Source organism: Myotis lucifugus, unplaced genomic scaffold, assembly GCF_000147115.1.
Source record: "Myotis lucifugus unplaced genomic scaffold, Myoluc2.0 scaffold_169, whole genome shotgun sequence".
NCBI lineage: Eukaryota > Metazoa > Chordata > Mammalia > Chiroptera > Vespertilionidae > Myotis > Myotis lucifugus.
Window position 1 is genome coordinate 789,545 of NW_005871217.1, and position 25,212 is coordinate 814,756.

At 40.6% G+C, this 25,212-nt stretch overlaps 1 protein-coding gene across 12 annotated transcripts in view; it reads right to left on the reverse strand.

Moving 5' to 3' along the window:
- PHF8 (PHD finger protein 8) overlaps positions 1-25,212 on the reverse strand; it is a 78,442-nt gene that overhangs the window by 36,008 nt on the left and 17,222 nt on the right. For all 12 annotated transcript variants that reach the window (XR_002831049.1, XR_002831051.1, XR_002831053.1 and 9 more), the window contains exons 3-11: positions 17,084-17,169; positions 16,374-16,482; positions 13,147-13,307; positions 12,395-12,536; positions 10,790-10,976; positions 7,625-7,787; positions 3,267-3,354; positions 1,683-1,789; positions 303-394 (exon numbers count right to left, since the gene is read on the reverse strand). Coding sequence is in view for 6 of the 12 variants with exons in the window: in XM_023759991.1 (XP_023615759.1) it covers positions 303-394; positions 1,683-1,789; positions 3,267-3,354; positions 7,625-7,787; positions 10,790-10,976; positions 12,395-12,536; positions 13,147-13,307; positions 16,374-16,482; positions 17,084-17,169 (1,135 nt within the window). In the remaining 6 variants the exon portion in view is untranslated. The remainder of the gene's footprint in view (positions 1-302; positions 395-1,682; positions 1,790-3,266; positions 3,355-7,624; positions 7,788-10,789; positions 10,977-12,394; positions 12,537-13,146; positions 13,308-16,373; positions 16,483-17,083; positions 17,170-25,212) is intronic.

Consider the following 25,212-nt stretch of genomic DNA (forward strand, 5'->3'; position numbering starts at 1 on the left):
TTTGACTGTATACCCAAATGCTAATGTTAATTCCCTCTGAGTATTAAAATTATAGGTGATATTTTCCTTCTTTATACTCTTCTGTATTTTTTAATTCTCTAGAGTAGGCATGTATTACTTTTTTATAATCAGAAAGAAAAGTTTGGAAACATAATCTAAACAGTCCTAGCCCAGTCCTCCATTCTAACTCCGAGAGCCCACAAGCCTCCCTGGTCTCTTCTGCCGCCCCCAAAGAATCTACCCAAATCCAGTCCCCATAAAGGGCAGAACTCTAGAGGAGGTAGAGAAATAAGCATATTTACTTCTTTCCTTGTCCAGGCTCTAAAGGCCAAGTTCAGAGCTTTGCCACCATGGATCAGGTAGGAGGCAGGATGTCTCCTGTTCTCTCGCAAACCTAAAGGGTGAAAGAGGAAGGCAGAGTGTGAGCAAAGCCATGCAGGGAAGTGAAAGGCTTCTTACTTTTTTCAGGCAACCAGAGAAAATGCTCGAGGTTCTAAACACAACTCCAGATCTCAGTTCTTATAATATTGTTCATTTAATGAGTACCTACTATGTGCCAGGCATCTGACATCTACATTCTCATTTAATCTTTATACCCAACCCTGTAAGCCAAGTATCACTATCTTCATTTTGTAGTTCAGGAAACTGAGGCACAGAGAGGCAAAGAGATTTAACCAAGGTCATACACCTAGTAAATTGCCAAAGCCAAGACTGAAACCATGTCTTTCTGAATCCGAGGCCTGTGCTTCTCTCACGACACTACTCTCCCTCTTGGGTTCCAAAATGTAACACTCAGGACGACCATGATTAGCCCCCCTCTACACAGATCTGAAGGGCCATTTAATGCCCTTGTTCTGAGTTACTCCAGGAGGAGGCTATGGCAATGCCAGATTTAGTTAGGTGCAATACAGAATTTTCTACTAAACTGAGCTTTTCAGAACAAGTAATAAGCAGTGAGTCATTTACCCTCTGAACACTTAAGTGACAGTCTGTCTAGGTGGCAGAATAAGGGCTTGAGGTATTGGATAGGAGACTACTCATTGGTCTCTGAGGTTCTTCATAACTCTGAGTTACTGATTCCTTCTTGGCCAAGTCATCTTGAAGAATCTCAGGTCTAATCAAGGGAACTACTCGATTTCAGAGCAGAGTGGGCAAGAAGACACCCAGCAGGTGAGCTTCCACCTGGGCTGAGACCCGGAACCAACACAACGATACCAGGATGGTCAGGACTGGGCCTTGTCCTCATGGGAAGTAGAATTTCTCAGGAAACAGACTATCCAGACTGAGTTTCTTACTTTAATTGGTAGGAAACAGGAATAATTTCACTGTTATCCAATTTTCTCAGCTACCTTTGCTAAATAAAAATGTTTAAATCTATGCTCTACCCTACATTATGCTTAGTAAAAAAGCCAATCACAAAAGATCACATACTGTATGAATCCAGTTTTATAACATTCTATAATGCAAAATTATAGAGATGGAAAACAGAACAACGATTTCCAGAAGTTATGGTTAGTGCAGGGAAGAGAGTGGGTGAGACTACACATGGCTAACACCAGGGAGATCTCTGTGGTGATGGAATAGTACTGTATCTCAGTTGAGGTGATAGTTACATGCATATAGGCACACACACATGCTCAGGAGATTAAGATAAAAGGGACAGTTGGCAAAGGGCTTGATACCTCGAAAGATGTCCAGGATGTGCTTCCCCACATACCAACAGATGGTTTCAAAGTTGGGGAACTTGAAGAGGTCTGCAGTGCTCAGCCGCTTTTCAATTTCATAGGCTCTGGGGAAAACAGGCACAACAGTGATAAGGATCCTGTTTACTGAGCATCTACTATGTATCAGCTACTGTCTGGATGCTTTATACCAGGACATATATATACGGCCCGTGGGCCTGGGTGGGGAATGTCAGGCCCACGGGCTGTATAAGGCCCATAAAATCATTTGGTCTGGCCCTGCAAAGGCATTAAGAGTGAGTTAATTAAATGTTTGACCAAATATGTTAATTTAAAAAAATTTTTTTGAATATATTTTTATTGATTTCAGAGAGGAAGGGAGAGGGAGAGAGAGAAATAGAAACATCGATGGTCCTAACCGGTTTGGCTCAGTGGATAGAGCATCAGTCTGCGGACTGAAGGGTCCAGGGTTCGATTCAGGTCAAGGGCATGTACCTTGATTGCGGGCACATCCCCAGTAGGGGGTGTGCAAGAGGCAACTGATTGATGTTTCTCTCTCATCAATGTTTCTAACTCTCTATCTCTCTCCCTTCCTCTCTGTAAAAAATCAATAAAATATATTTTTTTTAAAAAGAAAAGAAACATCGATGAAAGAGAATCATTGATCAGCTGCCTCCTGCATGCCCCACATTGGGGGTCGAGCCCACAACCCGGGCATGTGCCCTGACCGGGAATCAAACCATGACCTCCTAGTTTATAGGTCAATGGTCAACCATTGAGCCATGCCAGCTGGGGTAGCAGGGTAATTTTTAAGTTGATAATTTTGTATAGCCCAAGAATGATATTATAAATATCCAAATGGCCCTTGGCACAAAAAAGGTTCCCCACCCCTGCTGTATATCCATTATCTCTAATCCTCAAAACTACCCTGTAAGACTATATTTTATGGGTTAGGAAACTTGGGCTAAAATGTTATGTGACTTGCCCTGGCCAGGTGGTTCAGTTGGTTGGAGCATTATCCTGTATACCAAAAGGTTTCAGGTTCGATCCTGGTCAGGGCACATACCTAGGTTGCAAGTTCGATCCCCAGTCAGGGTATGTTCGGGAGGAAGAGAGAGAAATAGAAACATTGATGACCTTAATCGGTTTGGCTCAGTGGATAGAGCGTCGGTCTGCGGACTGAAGGGTCCCGGGTTCGATTCTGGTCAAGGGCATGTGCCTTGGTTGCGGGCACATCCCCAGTAGGGTGTGTGCAAGAGGCAACTGATTGATGTTTCTCTCTCACATCAATGTGTCTGTCTGCCTGTCTGTGTCTCTCCTTCACTCCCTCTTTCTCTAAAAATCAATAAATATATCCTTAGGTGAGGATTTAAAAAAAAGGTTATGTGACTTGCCCAAAGTCACATAACTACAAAGTGAGGAAGGGGTATTCATCCTCAGACTGTAGAGCAAGAGGAACCAGTATCCATTTCTTTCTGATCATCTTGCCTCCTTGGATGCTGCACTCCTCACTATACAGGAGAACGCAAAGACTCTAGCAATTGAGACTCGCCAACTTGGGATCACCACAGCCTCAGGACTCACTTGAGCTGCATTTCGATGTTAAGGCTGTGTAAGAAGTTTCCTCCGAAGGCAAGGCAGTCCACAGGGGTCAGCACAGCATGGATCCATCCTGCAGTGCAATATGGCAAAATCAGAGCTGGAAGACATCTCCACTCCCCACTCAGCTCAAACACAACTCCTTATAGCAGAAAGCTTGGCAGTGACTCAACATTCTAAGTTCCTCTGGTTCTGAGCATTTTAGGTTCCTCCATTCTCCCAATACACATCCTGGCAAAGTCTGCCATCATTATAACCCTGAACTGGAACAATCTATGGAGTTAATAAACTCCTACTTCCCTCCTCTCCTCTTCAAAATCTCTTGGTTGCCTCACCCATCCTCTCTCTTATCTCTGAGAAGGGAATCACCTCCTTGCCATGACTACCACTTCTAACTCTGCTCTAGACAAAACAAAGAGTTCTTGTTTTGGACAGATCTGGATTAAAATTCTGCCATTTCTAGCTAAATGTCCACTTCACAGGTTGGTTGTGAAGCATGCACCTAAGTTGGAAATCTATTCTCCTTGCGCTTAACACTATACCACCTTCTGAAAAACTTCTGATTTTTCTCCTTAAATCTCTCTCATATTCACCTCCCCTTCTCCATCCACACATCCATACATCCACACATCCTACCAATGTTGTGGTCAGAACCCTCATTATCTCGCAACTAGGCTACTTACAACAGCCTCGAAACTGGCTCCTCTACTTCAGCAGTTTTTAAGTTGTGGTCCAGTAAACGCTAGGGGATCCCTGGAACTTTTTCAGAGCATATCCAAGATTAAAACTATGCTCATGATAATACTGAGATGTGATTTGTCTTTTTCACTTCATCCTCATTCTCTCACGAGTATACAATGGAATTTTTCCAAAGGGTATATGACATGATATCACCACATGCAGAAGCAGATTTGAGGATCCAATTGTTTTCTATTAGCCCAAACATTAAAAATATTTGTGAAATGTAAATATCAATCTTCTCACTAAATTTTGTTTTGGTTTGAAAATAGTTATTTTTCATAAACATTGTGTAATGAGCTTATTACTATTATCTCTGAATGGATTAATATATATCTTTGCATTTTGTTTTAATTTATAATATGAGAAATTATTAATATAAACCAAAAAGCAAATGCTCTTTTGGGTCCTCAATAATATTTAAGAGTATAGAGGGGTCCTGAGTGCAAAGTGTTTGCAAGCCACTGCTCTACACCAATCTCAACCTCTGAAGTCTACCTTTCAGAACCCAACCCAAAGTGATATATCTAAAATACAAATCTGCCCATGTCATCCCCTGCTCATAATTCATCAGTGAAATGTTCATCTACAGAAGAATGAATAAACTGCAATATACTCATACAACAGAACACTAGAAAGCAAATAAAATAAATTAATTTCAGCTACTTGATGCAACATGGATCTCACAATCACAATGTCCAGGGGGGGAAAAGCAGGTTAAAAAGAATATTATCTCTAATATGATGATTCCATTAATAGAACATTCAAGACATGTAAAACACTATCATACATTGCTTAATGAGGCATCCTATATAATAAAAGGATCAAAATGCATAAGAATGATAATCACCAATTTCAGGACAATGGCTAGCTCTGAGAGGGAAAAATGTGAATGTAATTGAAAGCATACAGGAGGTTTCAAATACATTTATAATAATTACCCAACATGGGAGCACCTAAATATGTAAAGCAAATCTTGATGGATATAAAGGGAGAGACTAACAGTAATACTGTCATCGTAGGGGATTTTAATGCCCCATTGACATCGATGGATAGATATTCCGGACAGAAAATCAACAAAGAAACGAGGACCTTAAATGGCACACTAGATCAGATGGATTTAACTGACATCTTCAGAGCATTTCACCCCAAAGAAGCAGAATATACATTATTTTCAAAGTGCACATCGAACATTTTCTAGGACAGACCACATGTTAGGATGTAAAACAAGTCTCAATAAATTTAAGAAAACTGAAATCATATCAAGCATCTTCTCTGATCATAATGGTATGAAACTAGAAATCAATCGCAAGAAAAAAATGGAAAAGCACACACAAAGACATGAAGGCTAAATAACATGTTACTAAACAATGAATAAGGTAACAATGAGATCAAGACGAATCAAAAGATATCTTGAAATAAATGAAAATGAGAACACAACCACCTATGGGACACTGTGAAAGCAGTCCTAAGAAGAAATTCATAGCATTACAGGCCTATCTCAAGAAACAAAAATCTCAAATAAACAATTTAACTTTACACTTAAAGGAACTTGAAAAAGTACAATAAATAAAGCCCAACCTGAGTAAGGAAGGAAATAATAAAGATCAGAGCAGAAATAAAAGAAACAGTCTTAAAAAACAACAATACAAAAGATCAATGTAACCAAGAGCTGGTTCTTAGAAAACATAAACACAATTGACAAACCTTTAACCTGACTCACCAAGAAAAAAAGAGAGAGGACCCAAATAAATAAAATCAGAAATGAAAGAGAAGTAACAACTGACATGAAAGAAATAAAGATTGTAACAAAATATTATGAAAAACTATATGCCAACAAATTGGACAATCTGGAAGAAATGCATAAATTCCTAAAAACATACACTCTTCCAAAACTGAATCAGAAAGAATCAGAGAACCTGAGTTGACAGATTACAATTAGTGAAATTGAAGCAGTAATCAAAAAACTCCCAACAAACAGAAGTCCTGGACTGAATGGCTTCACAGGTGAATTTCCCAAACATCCAGAGAACTAAAACCTATCCTTCTCAAACTATTCCAAAAAATTCAAGAGGAGGGAGGACTCCCAAGCTCATTTTACAAGACCAGCATTATCCTAATGCCAAAACCAGATAAAGACACTACAAAGAAAGAAAATTATAAGCCAATATACCTTATGAACATAGATGCTAAAATCCTCAACAAAATATTAGTAAACCGGATCCAGCAATACATAAAAAAAGATTGCACACCATGATCCAGTAGGATGTGAGGTTGGTATAATATCCACAAATCAATAAACATGATCCAGCTCAGCCAGCGTGGCTCAGTGGTTGAGTGTTGACCTATGAACCAGGAGGTCACGGTTTGATTCCCAGTCAGGGCACATGCCAGGGTTGCAGGCTCAATCCCCAGTAGGGGGCATGCAGGAGGCAGCTGATCAATGATTCTCTCTCACCATTGATGTTTCTATCTCTCCCTCTCCCTTCCTCTCTGAAATCAATTAATATAGAGATATAAAACAGGGAAAGTCTGAAATTGATTACCTAAGCTCTTGCCTTAAGACTGGAAAAGGGAAAGCAAAATAAACCCAAAGCAAGCAGAAGGAAGAAAAACAAAGATAAAAGCAGAAATCAGTGAAAATGAAAACAGAAAGACAACAGAGAAAAATCAATGAAATGAGTGTTTTTTAAAGTTCAATAAAATTGATAAACTTCCATCAATATTCACACAGAAGAAAAGAGAAGGCACAAATAACTAATATCAGGAATGAAACAGGATTTCACTAGAGAATTGGAAGACATCAAATGGATAATAAGGAAATACTATGAACAACTCTACACACATAAATTTCACAACTTAGAAAAAATGGACCAATTCTCCTTAGAAGTACAAACTATCACAACTCACCCATTATGAAATAATTTGAATACCCTAATAAAGTTCAAGAAAATTGAATGCTCATTAAAAACTTCCCCCAAAAGAAATCCCTAGGCACATGAAATTGGACTTGAGAATTCTACCAAACGTTTTGAGGAAATAATAACACTAATTCTGAAATTAAGAAATCAAGAAAATCTAAATGAAGAGACTTACTGTGTTAATGGGAGACTCAACATAGTAAAGATGTCAACTTTTCCCAAACTGAGACAACTGGGAGGACTTTTTCAAAATACACACACTCAGATCCCACTCAAGACCTACAAATTCGTAATTCTAGGGGTGAAGCTTAGGCATGTGTTTAGGAGAAAAGCCCCACCTTTCCCCCACATCATTCTGATTTATAGCCTGCAATGCCAGCCTCCCAGTCTCCATCATTAGAGTCATAGGGCTGAGAGTTCTGCTCTCTATCACCAAGTAGCCCAGTGCAAAGAAGTCTATCAACCTCCTCCTGGGCCTCCCCACCATTAGCCTTCCCAAGTGGCTATGCTGCTCACTGGCCACCATGTGAATTTTCTTGATGTCCAGTTCTGAGCCTTCAGCTGATATTAAAGGGATATCCCACATAATCACATAAACATATTATAGCAAGGGGCTGGCTCTGATGCCACAAGCTCTCCTCTTCCTGCCCTCCTCAAATGCTCCCAGAGGGGCCCAGAAAAGACCTGTGGGAATGAAAAGTGTCTGTCCTTGCTTCACAGAACACTTGTAGCACTTTTCCACCTGGTCCCCAAAGAACATCTCATCCTGGTTAGAGGAGCTGCTCCAGCACTCAAAGAGAGTCAGGTTGGCATTTGTTGGGCGGATCAAGTAGAAGATCTTCTCACCCTGAAACAAAAAGAGGTTGAAATGCCAAAAACATCAAGGGTTTCCAGAAAAGTCCTCAAGGGGTTCTCCAAAAGGATATTCTCTCTCCCATGCTCTAAGACCACATAGTACGTCAGAATTCTTTTCCAAACCCATCCAAAGATCATTTTATTTGAATTTAGAAAACTTCAAAAGGTACTTTTTCACTTTTAAGCTTCTATGATATTGACAAAAATAATTTTAAAAGGGTATTTCAAACAAAATTGTTCAACTTAGCACAAATGTACACCAAAGGCTCCTATTTTTCATGCAATGCCAAATGAAAAATGGCCTCTATGGATAAAAAGATCAATATTACTAACCCTAGGAGAATTTAAGGCCACATTACCAATGAGAAGAAATTGAATTTGTCTTTAAATGCCATTTACAGAGAGTATTCCTTCTCACACCTACAATCAAAGCTAATAAAAGTTTAAAAGTTCAGTAATCGCCTAAGGACTTCTGAAAGATTTTATGTTAGGTGATTATCTGCTAAAAGAACATTTTATTTCCTAATTATATTTTGCCTGGATAATCACCAGATACATAATTTGGCAGAAAAGACACAAAAACCCACTAGCACAAAAATATCCCAACCCACAGCTTTATTACTTTAACCAGTATTTCATGATAAATTTCAATGAAGAAAAGCAACAGTAGAAATTGTCTTTAAAAATTATCTATTATACAATTAGAAAAATTTGAATCAGATCTGTAGATTAATAATAGTATTATATCAGTATTAATTTCCTGATTTTGATAACTATAATATATTGCCCTTGTGTTTAAGAAATACACACTGGCCCTAACCAGTTTGGCTCAGTGGATAGAGCGTCGGCCTGCAGACTGAAGGGTCCCAGGTTCGATTCTAGTCAAGGGCATATACCTTGGTTGCAGGCACATCCCAGATGTGCAGGAGGCAGCTGATCGATGTTTCTCATCCGATGTTTGTAACTCTCTATCCCTCTCCCTTCCTCTCTGTAAAAAATCAATAAATTATATTTTTAAAAAAGAAATACACACTGAATTATTATGAGATAAAAGGACACCATGTCTGCAACTACTCTCAAATGTTTCAGAAAAAAATCTATATATAAAATCATTTTATTATGTTTGCTTTAAAGAAAGAAAGAATGTAATAAGATGGTAACTTTTGGAGAATCTGAATAAAGGACACAGAAATTCTTCCTGCCGAACCGGTTTGGCTCAGTGGATAGAGCGTTGGCCTGCGGACTCAGGGGTCCCAGGTTCGATTCCGGTCAAGGGCATGTACCTTGGTTGCGGGCACATCCCCATTGGGGGGTGTGCAGGAGGCAGCTGATCAATCTCTCTCATCGATGTTTCTGGCTCTCTATCCCTCTCCCTTCTTCTCTGTAAAAAATCAATAAAATATATTTTAAAAAAATAAAATAAAATATATTAAAAAAAAAGAAATTCTTCCTGTTATTTTTTTATTTTTTCAATAAAAAAAATTTAAAAATAAAAAGTTTGCCTGGCTGGCATGGCTCAGTGGTTGAGCATCGACCTATGAACCAGGAGGTTGCAGTTCGGTTCCTGGTCAGGGCACATGCCCAGGTTGCAGGCTCGATCCCTAGTGGGGGGTGTACAGGAGGCAAACGATCAATGATACTCTTTCATCACTGATGTTTCTATCTCTCCCTTTCCGTTCTTCTCTGAAATAAAAAAATACATTAAAAAATAAAATAAATAAAAATTAAAAAGTTAAATGTAACATTTGCATGATAGCTCTTCACTTAAATGCTCCATCCCGACAGGAGAGGGCTGGAAGAGGTTAATGGGGGGGGAAAGGAGGACCTATGTAATACTTTCAACAATAAACATCAAAAGAAAAAAAATGCTCCAGTCCAGCCAGTGTGGCTCTGAGGTTGAGCATCGGCCCATGAACCAAGAGGTCATGGTTTGATTCCTGGTCAGGGCATATGCCCAGATTGCAGGCTCAATCCTGCACGGGAGGGAGAAGGCAGACGATCTATGATTCTCTCTCATCATTGATATTTTTATCTCTCTCTGTCTCTCCCTTCCTCTCTAAAATCAATGAAAATATATTTTAAAATAAATAAATGCTATAATTTCGTCATGAGAAAACAATGGAAACCATTAGTTCAGGATTGGTGATCAGCTGGACAAGAGCCATTTCCGTTTTCTGCTCTATCCTTGACATTTCTGAAAAGAAAACTAAATAGTATGAACAATGGTGGAAAACAATCAAAATTATTTAAGAAATGTGTTTTCTAGACCTCAAAAATCCTTTGTAGTCATTAACAATTTATATGCTAATTATAACAACTAAAAGGAAAATTATCTATAGGAAGGCTGACATTAAAACAAAACTCATATATGCTCTGTCTTGATGGTGGTGGAAGTTATACAACTACTTGTATATACAAGTGTCAAAACTCATCATACCATACACTTAAAACATTAATTTTATGGTATACTAGAGGCCTGATGCATGATATTCGTGCAAGGGGCTCGGCCCTCGCAGCCCCTCGCAGCCCCGGCCAGCCCTCACAGCCCCAGCTTTGTCCAGAAGCTCATCCAGACGGTCGTTCTGCTGTTCAGTCTAATTAGCATATTAGCTCTTTATTATATAGGATAGGATAAAGTATGCCTAAATAAAGTTAGGGGGAAGCGAAGTTTCTCAAGTTACCAGGAATTTCAGCAGTAAATAGGGACATCTGCAACAGTGGTAGTATATATTGGTTCAATTAAGAAGATAATAGTTGGAAAAAATTTTAGGCATCTGCTATTATTGAAAAAAATGTTAAGCACCAACTGTGAAGTAGAGACAGTTTACATGGCATACTCACTAAGTACCCAATCCTGGCAGAGTAGTTACATGGAAATGTCACCCAAATAGAATCTGGGAGGCAGGAAGGCCTCAGCAGCCTGTTTTGTGCTGCCACCTGAAAAAAAGAGTGGTCCAAGGCCTGACTGCCTCCAGAAGCCGTACACATTCCTACCTTGAGCACATGGTACCAGACCGAGGTGCCGCCAAAGTCAATGTGGAAGTCTGTATAGCTATCCCGCACGCTCATGAGGCAGTACTTCTGCACATTGGGCCTCTCAAAGATACACTCCTCGGGCCACAAGTTCTCTACCCATGAGAGCTTCCGAACAATCTTGGGTGTCTCCACAAGGTTAGAAAGCCTAGCAAGGAAGGGATGGAGAACAGATGTCAGCTGATTAGGAATTGAAGTTGAAGTCTGAATAAAATGCCCTCCGTTCCAGTGAGAGTCAGATAAAGACAAAGTTGTTCTCTCCACAGAATCCCCAAGGGTACATAGGACACTTATTTCTGTAAATCGGGTCAGCATCCTCATTCCACTCAGCTCTAGAAGTTCCAAGGCCCAGCTCCACAGCCTTCCTCAATCAAAGGCAATCATGTCCTCTACTAAATGTTCATACCCCCTCACCCCAGACCACTCACTTGGCCCTTGGTTTATAACAGTTAATTGTATTGTCCCCATCTCATGGTGTCTTCTTTATGAGGAACCATTAGAGAAACCTCTCTGGGCTCAGTTCCAGGTAAAGAAGTGTTTCTCCCAAACATCTGGTTGTTTTTATCCTATGTGAAAACCACAAATCCTGTACTATTACATTCCCTTCTTTGTTCTGAACTTCAGGGAATTCAGTGAAAACTCTAAAGTCCTTCTCCATCAACTATACAGACATTCATACATGCATTTTGTGGGCAGATGACCCACCAGATGTATCTTATCTCCCCACCTTTATTTTCCTTTTATTCCAATTTTCTCTTTTCCCCCCTCTTTGCATCTCTGTAAGCTGCTTGAAATAGTCTTTCAAAATGAAGTGAGGTATAAACAAACGTAGGTTTTTTTTTTAAACACCTTCAGGTTAACTTTGTATGTTAAAACCAATAGCAAGGGTTTCAATATTGTACTATAGTTATTGTAAGATGTTGCCATTGAGGGAAACTGGATCAAAATACACAGGACCCCCCCTGTACATTTTTTACAACTGCCTGTGAATCTATAATTATGTCAAAATTAAAGGTTAAAGAAGTAAACAATCAGACAGTACTCTTTCTAAGTGCAAAAGGATATGTTATGATTTTCGGGATCTCCCATGGTTTTGAGCACAGAGAAGACTACATATATTTATTGAGTATATGAGTCCAGACAAAATCATTTAAAGATCATAAGCTTTTTTTTCTTCTTTTTTAAATCTAAGAAACCTTATCCTTAGAGAAACTATTTGGGGGTAATTTTAGTAAGTCTATTTCCAGGGACAGAGGACCTATCCTGGGAGTTAAACAAGTGACCATGCCACATTCTAAATATCAGAAGGTCTAAGAAAGCTGTCCTGGTCTTGAAGGAGATAAAAATTAATTAAATTAGCTACTATATAATCTATCCAATGCTAGAAACTGTGAAGGAGAAATACGATTTGGTTGTTATGTGAGCATCAAACTTAGAAAAGTATAAACCAGCTCCCCATCCCAAAGGAAGTAACCACCAGGAGGAAGGGAAAGGAACACTAATATATACTCAGTATATAAGTTCCAGGCATTTGTCAGGCTTTTTACTCACCCCCGTCCCTCCTACCTGGTATCAGAGAATTCCAAACTAATGACATTGAGAACTTTCTCCCTCTTCCCACTGTAGTAATATTTCACAAAATCACCGAGCTTCATCTTGCAGTCGGCCTGGCGCGCCACATCAATCACATCAATCTCTTTGTCAGAGCCTGGAGTAAAGAGATGGGTTCTGTACCAAGTGGTCTCAGAGACTGGGGAAGTGTCTCTCACCCTCTTACCAGTCCCTAGAATGGCCTGCACTCAAAACCTCTCTCCTCAGACATTGTATTTGTATGTGCATATCTGAGAGGTGAGTGTAGGAATCCCTCACACTCTCCTATGTGCTAGATCCAGGACTGCTAGGGCAACAGAAATACCTGACACACAGCCTCTCACAGTACAATCCTCCTGCCTGGGCCCTGCTTCCTCACTTTTTCTCTTCCTCTCCCCCAAGACGCATGCTCAGAAGAAAATTGGCATGTGAGGGCAAAAAATCAAAAGCTTTCTCATCTCAAGCAAGGACAGAGAGACCATTACAATTTCTGGTACTGCCCAGGTTAAAAAAAATGGGGCTCCGCCTGGGGTTTTGTGATCTGTTAGGAAAAAGGAGAAGGAGGACGGGATTTTGGTTCTAGCTTTGCCAAAGAATGACTCTGAGCAAGCACTTCACCTGAGATTCCCGAGATGATTAGAAAGGAAATGCAAAAGATAGACTGGAGGGGTCACAGGTCTTAATGAGAATGAACAATATTACAGTTAAGATGGTTCTGTGTTGCTTACCAACATAGTGTTCCACGTCCCTCACAGTGAATGATGGTGAGGGTAGGGTCATCCCCAATCCATCCTTCTTCAAGACTAGGATGGGCACACTGAAGCTATTCTCTTCCAGGAATTCCACAGTCAGCTGACTTCCAGTGGGTTTCAGAATCACTTCATCTGAGCTGTGGGCCATAAGAGAGAAACTCTGAGCCCCAGAGGCCCTGCCACTGGGCCTCACTAGATGCTACCACTCACTTATGGGGTGGGATCTTGCTGAGGGGATCTATGGTAGGCTGGCAACTAATGGCATAAACTTCATGTGCTAGGGAAGAAAGGACCTATCCAAGGTAAGAAGCCAGGTCACTGGCAGAGGTGGAATGCTTAACCCAGGATATCCTGTCAATAGCGTGCTATTCTCTGGATGTCAAAGGAAGACATCAATCAACAGCCTGCCCACGAAGAAAAGACATAGCTGACAAGTTTAGCTAATTTATTCTAACTCAGAGCAGTAGTATCCCATTTAAAATATTGGCAGATAAAGAGAAAATACAAACAAAAAACAAGAACAATTTTTACAATCACTTACTCAACACACATACTTAGTTAACTAGAAAACAGGAGGGTTTTTTTTTTAAAAAAAATCATGCTGGAGAAAAGATGGGACTATTTGGTAAGTTGTGTTGAGACAAACATCTGGAAAAATATTATGCTCAATGTCTACCGCACTGTTTACATAACTCTAGACAATTCAAAGATTAAATTGGAAAAAATAAATACATGGAGTAGTACAAAAAAACATGAGACAAGGCACAGCACCTACTAAAAATAGTAAAAATAAATTTAACTACATAAAAATTAAAATTTTCTTCAAGGAAAGCTATTATAAATCAGTAAGAAATAGGCAGCAACCCAACAGAAAAATTGTCAAATAACATAAGCAAGCAGTAACAGAAAGGAATAGGATGATTTATAAACATACAAAAATATATGTGTCTCCTTCATAATTAAAGAAATCAAGTGGAAACATTTCATTTTTTATCTTATCAGAAAAGCAAAAAAGTCCTAGCCGGTTTCGCTCAGTGAATAGAGTGTCAGCCTGCAGACTGAAGGGTCCCAGGTTTGATTCCGGTGAAGGGAACATGCCCAGGTTGTAGGCTCAATCCCCAGTAGGGGGCATGCAGGAGGCAGCCAATCAATGATTTTCTCTCATCACTGATGTTTCTCTCTCTCCCTCTCCTTTCCTCTCTGAAATCAACAAAAATTAAATAAATAAATAAATAAATAAGCAAGCAAGCAAGCAAAAAAAAGTTTGATAGTAAACAGTGCTGGCCAGTATACAGGGAATTAGATACTTTCACACACTGTCTAGTGGGGGTGTGAAATATAGACACTTTGCAAATAATTTGGCAATATTTGTAAAAATTTTTAAAGCACATACTCTTTGACCTAGCAATTTCACTTTTAGGTAATAAATCTATAAATAAACTTATCCACATATGCAAAAACTTGAGTATAAAGACATTTACTGCAGTTTTTTTTCTAACAGCAAAGTACTAGAACCAATTTAAATGTTCATCAATAGAGGATTGGTTAAATAAATTATATATTCATACAGTGGAACACTAAACATCCATGAAAAATAATAAATACATGTGCATGTGTTAATATGGACTGATCTTCGAGATATATAATTTTAGGCCTGGCTGGTGTGGCTCAGTTGGTTGGAGAATCGTTCCATGGACCAAAGGTTATGAGTTTAATTCCTGGTCAGGGCACATACCCAGGTTGCAGGTTCAATCTCCAGTAAGAGTGTGTTCGAGAGGCAACTAATAGATGTTTCTCCCTCTTCCACTCTCCCTTCCTCTCTCTAAAAATCAATAAAAAGAATTTTTAAAGGTATATAATTTTAGGTTAAAAAAGCAAGATGCAGCCCTAACTGGTCTGGCTCAGTGGATAGAGCGTCAACCTGCAGACTGAAAGGTCCCAGGTTCGGTTCAGGTCAAGGGCATGTACCTTGGTTGCGGGCACATCCCCAGTAGGAGGTGTGCAGGAAGCAGCTGATCAATGTTTCTCTCTCATCGATGTTTCTAACTCTCTATCCCTCTCTCTTCCTCTCTGTAAAAAATCAATAAAGTATATTTTTAAAAAACTAATTAAAATTGTTAAGACTGTAAATTTTTAAAAAAGCAAGATGCAGAATATAGAGTGTTTCTATTTGAATTTTTTAAAAGAATAATTAATACAAACACATACATTCTTTTTTTTAAGTATGCAGTTTTATTTAATCCTCACCCGAGGATTTTTTTCCCCCATAGATTTTTAGAGCGAGTGGGAGGGAGGGAGGAGGGGAGAAGAGAGAGAGAGAGAAACATCAACATAAGAGAAACATTAATTGGTTGCCTCCTGCACACACACCCTGACCGGAGCCAGGGATTGAACCTGCAACTAAGGTACATGCCCTTGACCCCTCAATCCACAGGCCGAAACTCTAACTAACCACTGAGCAACCAGCCAGGACCACATTCTTGTATAAGCAAAAAACTACTTCTGAAAGAATGCACAAGAAATTGGTTAAATTTGGAGAAGAGATCTGAAGGGTCTGAAGTAGAAAGGAGACTCACTGCCTTTACATAAACAAAACAAAAAATATTAAGTTAAAGAAAAAGTTATCATTCTAAACAACACTTTAGTTACAGGAAAGCTGAAAATGATCAATGAATTAAAAACTAAGTAAAAGAGAGTACCTTCATTCATTAACTTCTTTAACTCATTATTTTTGCACAATTGATGTAATTTATTTTTAATAAGCCCATCTTAATTTTTTTAAAGGAAACTTTGTTTTGATTGCAAAAGACTGACATGATCCCTCATATTTTTCTTTATTTTTTAAAAGAGATTCCTCATCTTTACAATGAGAATTAAACTTTTGGATCTTTAAGACTCCTAGCTGTCACAATCTGTGGGTGCATGTAAATATCCTCGCCTGACTTGAGCAAAACTGCCTCCCAATCTATCAAAAGTTTCCAGAAGTGGACCTTAATGTACTCTGTGTACATCAAATGAAACTAGCAATGTTTCTCAGCAACTAAAACAGAAGATCCCTCTCCAGAGGGAACTCACAGAGCCCTGTAGACACCTCCAAGTGGGGGAAGCACCTAATGGGACAGCCAGCGGGAAAGCTGGAAAGAAGAGGGTCCCAGCTTCCCGGAGCCATAGAGTTCACCAGCTCTTGGGGTACAAGTACTCACCTGTCAAAGGTCCGACTGCGGAGCTCTCGAATGAATGTAGGGCTTCCAGTTTTCACCGGCTTCCCCTTGTGTGCATCATGCCCTTTTGAAGACACACGGCGTTTTTTCACTAAGCCAGAAAAAGACATGAGACCATGAATCAGAATGGCTGTGAGCTATGTTTCCAAGAGCAAAGGCCTCAGCAGACCCTGCTTCTCTTCCAATCTAATAACCCCTTGGAGCACCAGGAGTCAACAAGGCCCTCACAAACTCAGGAAAGTTCTTAGTGAGAATAGGTGTTCTTCTGAGAAATCCCCAGGGAGGGAGGGAGGGAGGTGAAGCTCTGCACTCTGCCCTCTCCGTGGGGCGGCTGCTGTCCTGCAGGGCCTATATCAGGGGTCCTCAAACTACGGCCCGCGGGCCACATGCAAATACAAATATTGTATTTATTCCCGTTTTGTTTTTTTACTTCAAAATAAGATATGTGCAGTGTGCATAGGAATTTGTTCATAGTTTTTTTTAAAACTATAGTCCAGCCCTCCAACGGTCTGAGGGACAGTGAACTGGCCCCCCGTTTAAAAAGTTTGAGGACCCCTGGCCTATATAGTCTCTGCTATTTCCCAAGGGAGCTGAATCTGAAGCACCCACAAAAGGCAATCTCCCTTCCAAGCTTCCTTTGCTTTGTTTTTCCTCTGGCCCATGTTCTCTTGGAAATCCCAAGATCTACTTACTAATGGAAGGCCCATGTAAGACCTCACAGTTGGGGCAGTGGTAGAGGTCAATGTCAGCAGCCTTCTCCTCTTCAACACCAACACAACTAGAAAAGACAAAATCAGCCAGGGTTTATGGAAATTTTATTTTTTATAAGGCCTATAACTGTGCTGTCCAGTACACATGATTATTTACATTTAAATTAATTCAAATTAAGTAAAATTTTAAAAGCAGTTCCTCCATCACACTAGCTATAATTCAAGTGAACAATAGCCACATGTGCCCTAGCCAGTTTGGCTCAGTAGACAGAGCGTTGGCCTTCAGACTGAAAGCTTCCAGGTTTGATTCCGGTCAAGGGCACATGCCTGGGTTGCGGGCTTGGATCCCAGGAGGCAGCCGATCAATGATTCTCCTCATTATTGATGTTTCTCTCTCTCTCTCTCTGTCTTCCTTTCTCTCTGAAACCAATCAATTAAAAAACAATTTCTGGTAAAAAAAAAATAGCCACATGTGGCTAGAGGTTACCATATTGGGCAGATTATCAAACATTTTCATTAGTGCAAAAAGTTCTAGTGGACTACACTGGCCTAAAACAATTATGACAGAGTTAAAAATGAAGACAGGCCAAAACCGGTTTGGCTCAGTGGATAGAGTGTCGGCCTGCGGACTGAAAGGTCCTGGGTTCGATTCCGGTCAAAGGCATGTACCTGGGTTGCGGGCACATCCCCAGTGGAAGATGTGCAAGAGGCAGCTGATCTATGTTTCTCTCTCATCGATGTTTCTAACTCTCTATCTCTCTCTCTTCCTCTCTGTAAAAAATCAATAAAATATATTTTTAAAAAAATGAAGACAGTAAAACTTCATTAAGACTCAGAATGGCTCTGGCCAGTTCAGCTCAGTTGGTTGGGTGTCATCCCATGCACCAAAAGGTTGGTGGTTTGATCCTGGTCAGGCCTGGATCCCCAATCCCTTGTATGGGGTGTGCAGGAAGCAGCCAATCAATGTTCTGCTCTCACATCAATGTTTCTCTCTCTCCCTCTCCCTTTCTTTCTCTCTCTCTAAATATCAATATATATATATATTTTAAAAAAGACTCATAATGGTCAAAGCAGAAAGAGACTCTAGAGCAGTGTTGTCCAATAGAAATATAATGTGAGCCAAATAGGTCATTTTAAATGTTCTAGTAGCCACATGAAAAAGGTAAAAAGAAACAGGTGAGCCCTAGCCGGTTTGGCGCAGTGGATAGAGCATTGGCCTGCGGACTGAAGCATCCCGGGTTCAATTCCGGTCAAGGGCATATGCCCGGGTTGCAGGCTTGATCCCCAGTAGGGGGCGTGCAGAAGGCAGCTGATCAATGATTCGCTCTCATCATTGATGTTTCTATCTCTCTCTCCCTCTCCCTTCCTCTCTGAAATCAATAAAAATATTTTTTAAAAGAAACAGGTGAAATTTTAATAATATTTTATTTAACCAATATATCCAAAATATTATCATTTCAACATATAATAAAATTTAAACTTTATTGAGCATTTCACTTTATTAAATGCAAAAGATTAAAAGGGTATTTTATTGTCAACGGTGGTTCTGAGTGAAGGATTACAGGTAATCATTTTCCTCTTATCTGTATTTTCTAATTTTCTACAGTGAACATGTTATTTATTTCATATTGTAATTTCTAAAAAATATTTAATTTTGAAAATTTTAGTTTGCATGTATATGAGGTAGAAATCTCACAAAATTAAACCCTTCTTCACCAAAGAAGACATCAGCAGTCCTCCAAGTAACTCCAGCTAAGATCAAACTCCTAAAATCTTTTAGTCGGCCACACACAGCAGGGAGAATAAGAATAGGGCAGAGCTCCAACTATTTCAGCCAAGATCATGCTCATAAACTGACTTCCTGGGATCAGGACCCCATCACTTTCTATATATATATATGTATATTTCTTTATTGATTTCAGAGAGGAAGGGAGAGGGAGAGAGAGAAACATCAATGATGAGAGAGAATCAGTGATTGGCCGCCCCCTGCAAGCCCCCTACTGGGGATCAAGCCCGCAACCCACGCATGTGCCCTTGGCCAGAATCAAACCCGGGACCCTCAATCCGCAGACTGACGCTCTATCAACTGAGCCAAACCGGCTAGGGCCCCATCACTTTCTCAAGTGCTAATCCTAATGTCTATAAACCTACTGCATATCAATAAACTGAGGATATCACCATCAAGTTGATAGGATTTTTAAAAGGACTCAGATAATGTATACAAAGTACCTCGCACAGTGAGGACAGAGTCTGGTACACAGTAAGTAGTCAGTAAGTAATAGCTAATATTTTTCCACCCAGCCTAGACCTCACCCTTAACCTGCTTAAACTTTCTTTAAATATATTCTCCAAACCTTATAGCATTAACTCATTTCCCTGGACTACATCCTTTCTGTCTCACACCCCTGTTACCTTTGCACACTGCTCAAGAAGGACCCCTCTAGTATCTCTCTCCTGAACTTTTCATACCACATAGCTATGTGCTTTCTCTACCCCAAACATCCACAGCTCATCAACTTTCTCGACTTTTCTACTGTACCCCCAGAAATCCTATTTCTTGGTAAACAAATCCCTCTATATTCACATCCCTTTCAACAAACCCCTTCTCTTCACCTTTCTGGTTTAACTGAATGCAGTTTCTCACCATTTTCTCTATATCAGTGCCACTCAAAGTATAGCCCATGTACTAATGCTGTGATAAATACAGAAAGAGCACAAAAATTTTAATGGCAATTTGGCTGAGGAATTTTACATCTGTTGAATCTAATAATAAAAAATTGGGGCTTTTCTTTTGTATAGCTTTTGTATTCAGACCACTTTTCTAGCAATTCATATTTTATTTAAAAAAGGACTGGTCCTGCCGAAACCGGTTTGGCTCAGTGGATAGAGCGCCGGCCTGCGGACTGAAAGGTCCCACGTTCGATTCCGGTCAAGGGCATGTACCTGGGTTGTGGGCACATCCCCAGTAGGAGATGTGCAGGAGGCAGCTGATCGGTGTTTCTCTCTCATCGATGTTTCTAACTCTCTATCCCTCTCCCCTCCTCTCTGTAAAAAATCAATAAAATATATTAAAAAATAAATAAATAAATAAATAAAAAAGGACTGGTCTAAAAAAAAAAAAAAGGACTGGTCCATTATGGATTGGAAATTAAAGAGTCGAAGAAACACTTTGGTAGAGCCCTGTCAGGTAGAAGTTGCATATTCTCCCAGACCCTTATAACTCAGGGCTGGGCTGGAGATAGACATCCCCCTCATTCTCCAGTGAGACTTTGAATCATCTCTCCTCTACCCTTTTGTACGATCTCCTATTCCTGAGTTTCATATCATCTAACCATACCCCTTCCTACTCCTCTTCACTGTCAGCTACTCATCTCCCCAACATTACCTCTTCACTGAAGAACCTACTCAGATTCCTCTTCAACTAACTCCTCCCAATTTTCCACATGACATTGTTTTCAATGTAGAGGCCCAATATCTTGGCCTCTTAGCTCTCTGACCTTCTCATCTTTGGAGACTGCTACCTCCACTTCCATTTCAGCTACCAACTCCTATAGTCAACACTTGCAGTTGCTCCACCTATGAAATGTGAAATTCACACATCACACTCTCTGACCACAAGTATATCCATTCAGCTCTCATTCATTACACTTGTTCTTTGCCTGCAAAATCCCTTTGATCCTACTTTTAAGGGTGAAAAAATATTCACTGATTCTTGACTTCACCCTTCTTCACTTCAACCATTCTCTTATAGATATCCTCAACTCACTTGCCCCACAGCCTCTCCATCACCCCCATATGCAAATACCAACCCTGGCTCAATCAAACTACATAACACTGACCCACTGGGCATGGCTCGAGAAGAATCACCCAATGGATCTGGTGCCACAATAAAGTCATTGTCCAAAATATGAGTCACAGAATGGCCAATACAATATTGAAGGAGAATTAAGTTGGAAGACTGATGCTACCTGACTTTAAGACTTACTCTAAAACTACAGTAATTGCCCTGGTGTGTGGCTCAGTGGTTGAGTGTCTATCTATGAACCAGGAGGTCACAGTTCAATTCCCAGTCATGGCACATGCCCGGGTTGTGGGCTTGATCCCCAGTGGGGGCTGTGCAGGTTCGTTTTCTCTCTCTCTCTCTCTCTCTCTCTCTCTCTCTCTCTCTCTCCCCCCTTCCACTCTGAAATCAATAAAAACATATATTTTTTAAATGCTCAAAAGATCTGAACAGACATGTCATCAAAGAAAATAAACAGATGGCAAATAAGCATATGGAAAGGTGCTCTACATCGTATGTCATTAGAAAAATGCGAATTAAAACAACAAGAGATCACTATATACATATCAGAATAGCCAAAATCCAGAATACTGACAACACCAAATGCTGGAGGAGAGGTGTAGCAACAGGAACTCTCATTCTTTGCAGGTGGGAATGCAAAATGGTACAGCCACTTTGGAAGACAGCTTGGCAGTTTCTTACAAAACTAACCAGATTCTTACCATACAATAGAGCAACCATGCTCCTTGGCATTTACTCAAAGGAACTGAAAACTACATCCATGCAAAAACATGCACACAGATGTTTATAATCAGCTTTATTCGCAATTGCTAAAATTTGGAAGCAACCAAGATGTCCTTTGATAGGTGAATGGACACATAAACTGAGGTACATTCAGACAATTGAATATTACTTGGTGCTAAAAAGAAATGAGCCATCAAGCCATGAAAAGACATGGAGGAAACTTAAACACATATTACTAAGTGAAAAAGCCAATCCCAAAAGGCTACATATCATATGATTCCAACTATGGGGACAGAGATCAGTGGTTGTCAGGGGTTAGTGAGGGAGAAAGAGATGAAGAGGTAGTAGAGCATAGATAATTTTTAGGGCAGTAAAACAATCTATAATAATAATCTATAATAATAAAAGCATAATATGCAAATCAACCAAACAGCAGAATGACCATCCAGACGACCCTCCAGATGACCAAGCTATGACACCCACTAGTGCCAGGCCAGCCAAGGTGAGTGTGATGCGATTGGTCGGGGGCCAGCCATCACCCCATGATCGCCCTGCAGAGGGAAGCCCAGGCCACCGACCAGCAGGCTGCAGCAGGTGGGCAGAGCCTCCCTCTGTGGGGGTGATCCATCATGGAGCCCCAGCCAGGTGGGCGGGGCCTACCTCTTTGGGGCGATTGATCATGGGGCTCCCAGACTGTGAGAGGGCACAGGGCAGGCTGAGGGACCTCCCCCCATCCAAGTGCACGAATTTCGTACACTGGGCCTCTCGTTCTATCCTATATAATAAAAGGCTAATATGCAAATCGACCAAATGGAGGAAGAACTGGTCACTATGACACGCACTGACCACCAGGGGGCAGACACTCAATGCAGGAGCTGCCCCTTGGTGGTCAGTGCACTCCCACAGGGGGAGCACCATTCAGCCAGAAGCCGGGCTCATGCTAAGGATGTCCGACTGCCAGCTTAGGCCCGCGCCCCAGACTGCGAGAGGACGCTGGCTGGGCTGAGGGACTCCCCCTCCACCCACTGCACAAATGTCATGCACTGGGCCTGTAGTATAATAATAAAATGTTACAGTGGTAGGTAAATGTCATTATGTATTTGTCCAAACCCATAGGATGTATACCAAGTGTAAATGCTGATGTAAACTATGGGCTTTGGGTGATTATGATGTGTTAATGTAGGTTCATCAATTATAACAAATGTACCATTCTGGTGGGGGATGCTGATGATGCTATGTACATGGGAACAGGAGGCACATGGGAAATCTCTGTAAATTCCACTTAATTTGGCTGTGAACCTAAAACTACTGTAAAAAATAAAGTCTATTAAAAAATATCTGGGTTATGCTGCCTGACAATCCTCCCATATTTCCCTGCTCAGTTCTCTCGCCCATTCGTGGCTATTTCAAATCTCTCGTTTATCTCAGCAAATAACTCTGCCTCCTACTTCTTTGACAAAATGAAGTCATCAGATGGGAAATATCTCAACTTCCCACACCAGATCCACCACCTCTGCACCCATCCTTTCCTCCTGTTACAACAAAATAACTATCCTTCCACCCTAGCCGGTTTGGCTCAGTGGATAGAGTGTTGGCCCACAGAATGAAGGGTCTTGGGTTCTATTCCGGTCAAGGACACGTACTTCAGTTGCCAGCTTGATCTCTGGCCCAGGTCAGAGTGTGTACAGAAAATAATCGATGTGTCTCTCTCACATCAGTGTTTCTCTCTGTCTCGCCCTTTCCCTTCCACTCTCTAAAAATCAATGGAAAAATATCCTTGGGGATTAAAAAAAAACCCCAAGAAACTAGTAAATAGCAGAGCAGGATAAAAATCCAGATCTGTGTGACTCCACTATATCACATCAATATGTAACTAGAATGTAGTGTGGGGTTGTTAACACAGTCAAGTACTATGAGAACACAAAATGGGCACTCAATTCTTCCAAGAGTGTGGAATTGACTGGAAGCTGAGAATTGGAGAAGCTAGAGGGGTAACAAGGCTGCTCAGAAACCTGTCTGGCTTATCTGCTCAACCTCTGCTCTCTGAGAGTGGCCAAAGAGCCAGGTCCTGTCACTACCTGTGCCCTGGAAAAAGAATAACTTCATTCACAAATAAAGAAGAAAAAGAGTATATTTTACCATTTTTCATTATTCAAAAGATAACAGAAAAATACAGGTCAATTTCTGTGTTTTTTTTGCAACAACCTTAACCAGGCCAAGCACAATCTATAAAAACAGGGATGGACCATCCCTAGAAGCTGAGACACCCACCATTCTCACCAGTGGCCCCCCTGCCTCCTGGCACACAGGACTTGAAGGAGTACAAAGGACACTGAGCAAGATCTAGTGCACTATGGAAGTTTTTTGTTTTTTTGTTTTTTTATCTACCTAGTCCCTGGCACATAAATTTGCCAACAACAGGTGTCACTAAATTCTGGATGCAACAACACACTCACTCACATGCACACAAACAGGTTGTAATCTCTATCTTCAAAAAATCCACCCAAACAAAAAATCCTCTTGTGACCTCTTCAGTCACTGCCTCATTACTCAGTTTCCCTATATAGCAGCGGTTTTCAACCTGTGGGTTTCGACCCCTTTGGCAGTCGAACGACCCTTTCACAGGGGTCGCCTAAGACCATCCTGCATATCAGATATTTACATTACGATTCATAACAGTAGCAACATTACAGTTATGAAGTAGCAACAAAAATAATTTTATGGTTGGGTCACAACATGAGGAACTGTATTTAAAGGGCCAGAAGGTTGAGAACCACTGCTATATACCAAAACCCCTCAAAATGGAGTATCCTTGAGTCCTTTCTTTCACAGCCCCATTCCAATCCATCAGCAAATCCTATAATCAACAGAGATTCAAAATCCAATCACCACTGGCTCTGGTCCCAGCCACCATTGCCTAACTACACCAGCGTTTCTCAAATATTAGGAGACATTGGAAACACTTGGAGAGCTTGTTAAGCTAGATTCGTGGGCCTCATCCCCAGAGATCCTGACTCAGTAGGTCTGGAGTGGGGCCCGTACATGTGCATTTCTAACAAGCTTCCAGGTGATGCAGATGCTGTTGGTCCAGGGACCATACTTTAAGGCAGTGGTTCTCAACCTTGGCTGCACATTAGAATTACCTGGGAATCTTTTTAAAATCCTGATTTCTGGGCCTCATCCTCCGGAAATTCTGTTTCTTTGTTACTCATGTTGTGGCTCCTTCCACATAACAAAGAAAAGTATGTCCCGGAGTTTGAGAACCAGAAATCAAGGATTTTAGAAAGTTACAGAGGGAATTAGGCTGCCGGGCAAGGGAAGATGCCTTTTCATGAATCTTCAGATCATGAAAACCTTAAATCTGTGAATAGCTCGTGAATTTCCTCTAAGGCCTTTCCACTTCTAACAGAGCCTACCGACGACTAGGAGCACATCCTCAAGAGAAGGCATATAACCTCCGAAGCCAAGCAATGTTAGTTTTCTTAGATACCTACCACCCTCCTCCGTACGGCCAGAGATAGGCAGAAAACGAGTTATTTTAATTTTGTTGTACCCCGTGAAGTACAGGAATTAAATTCTAAGTTTA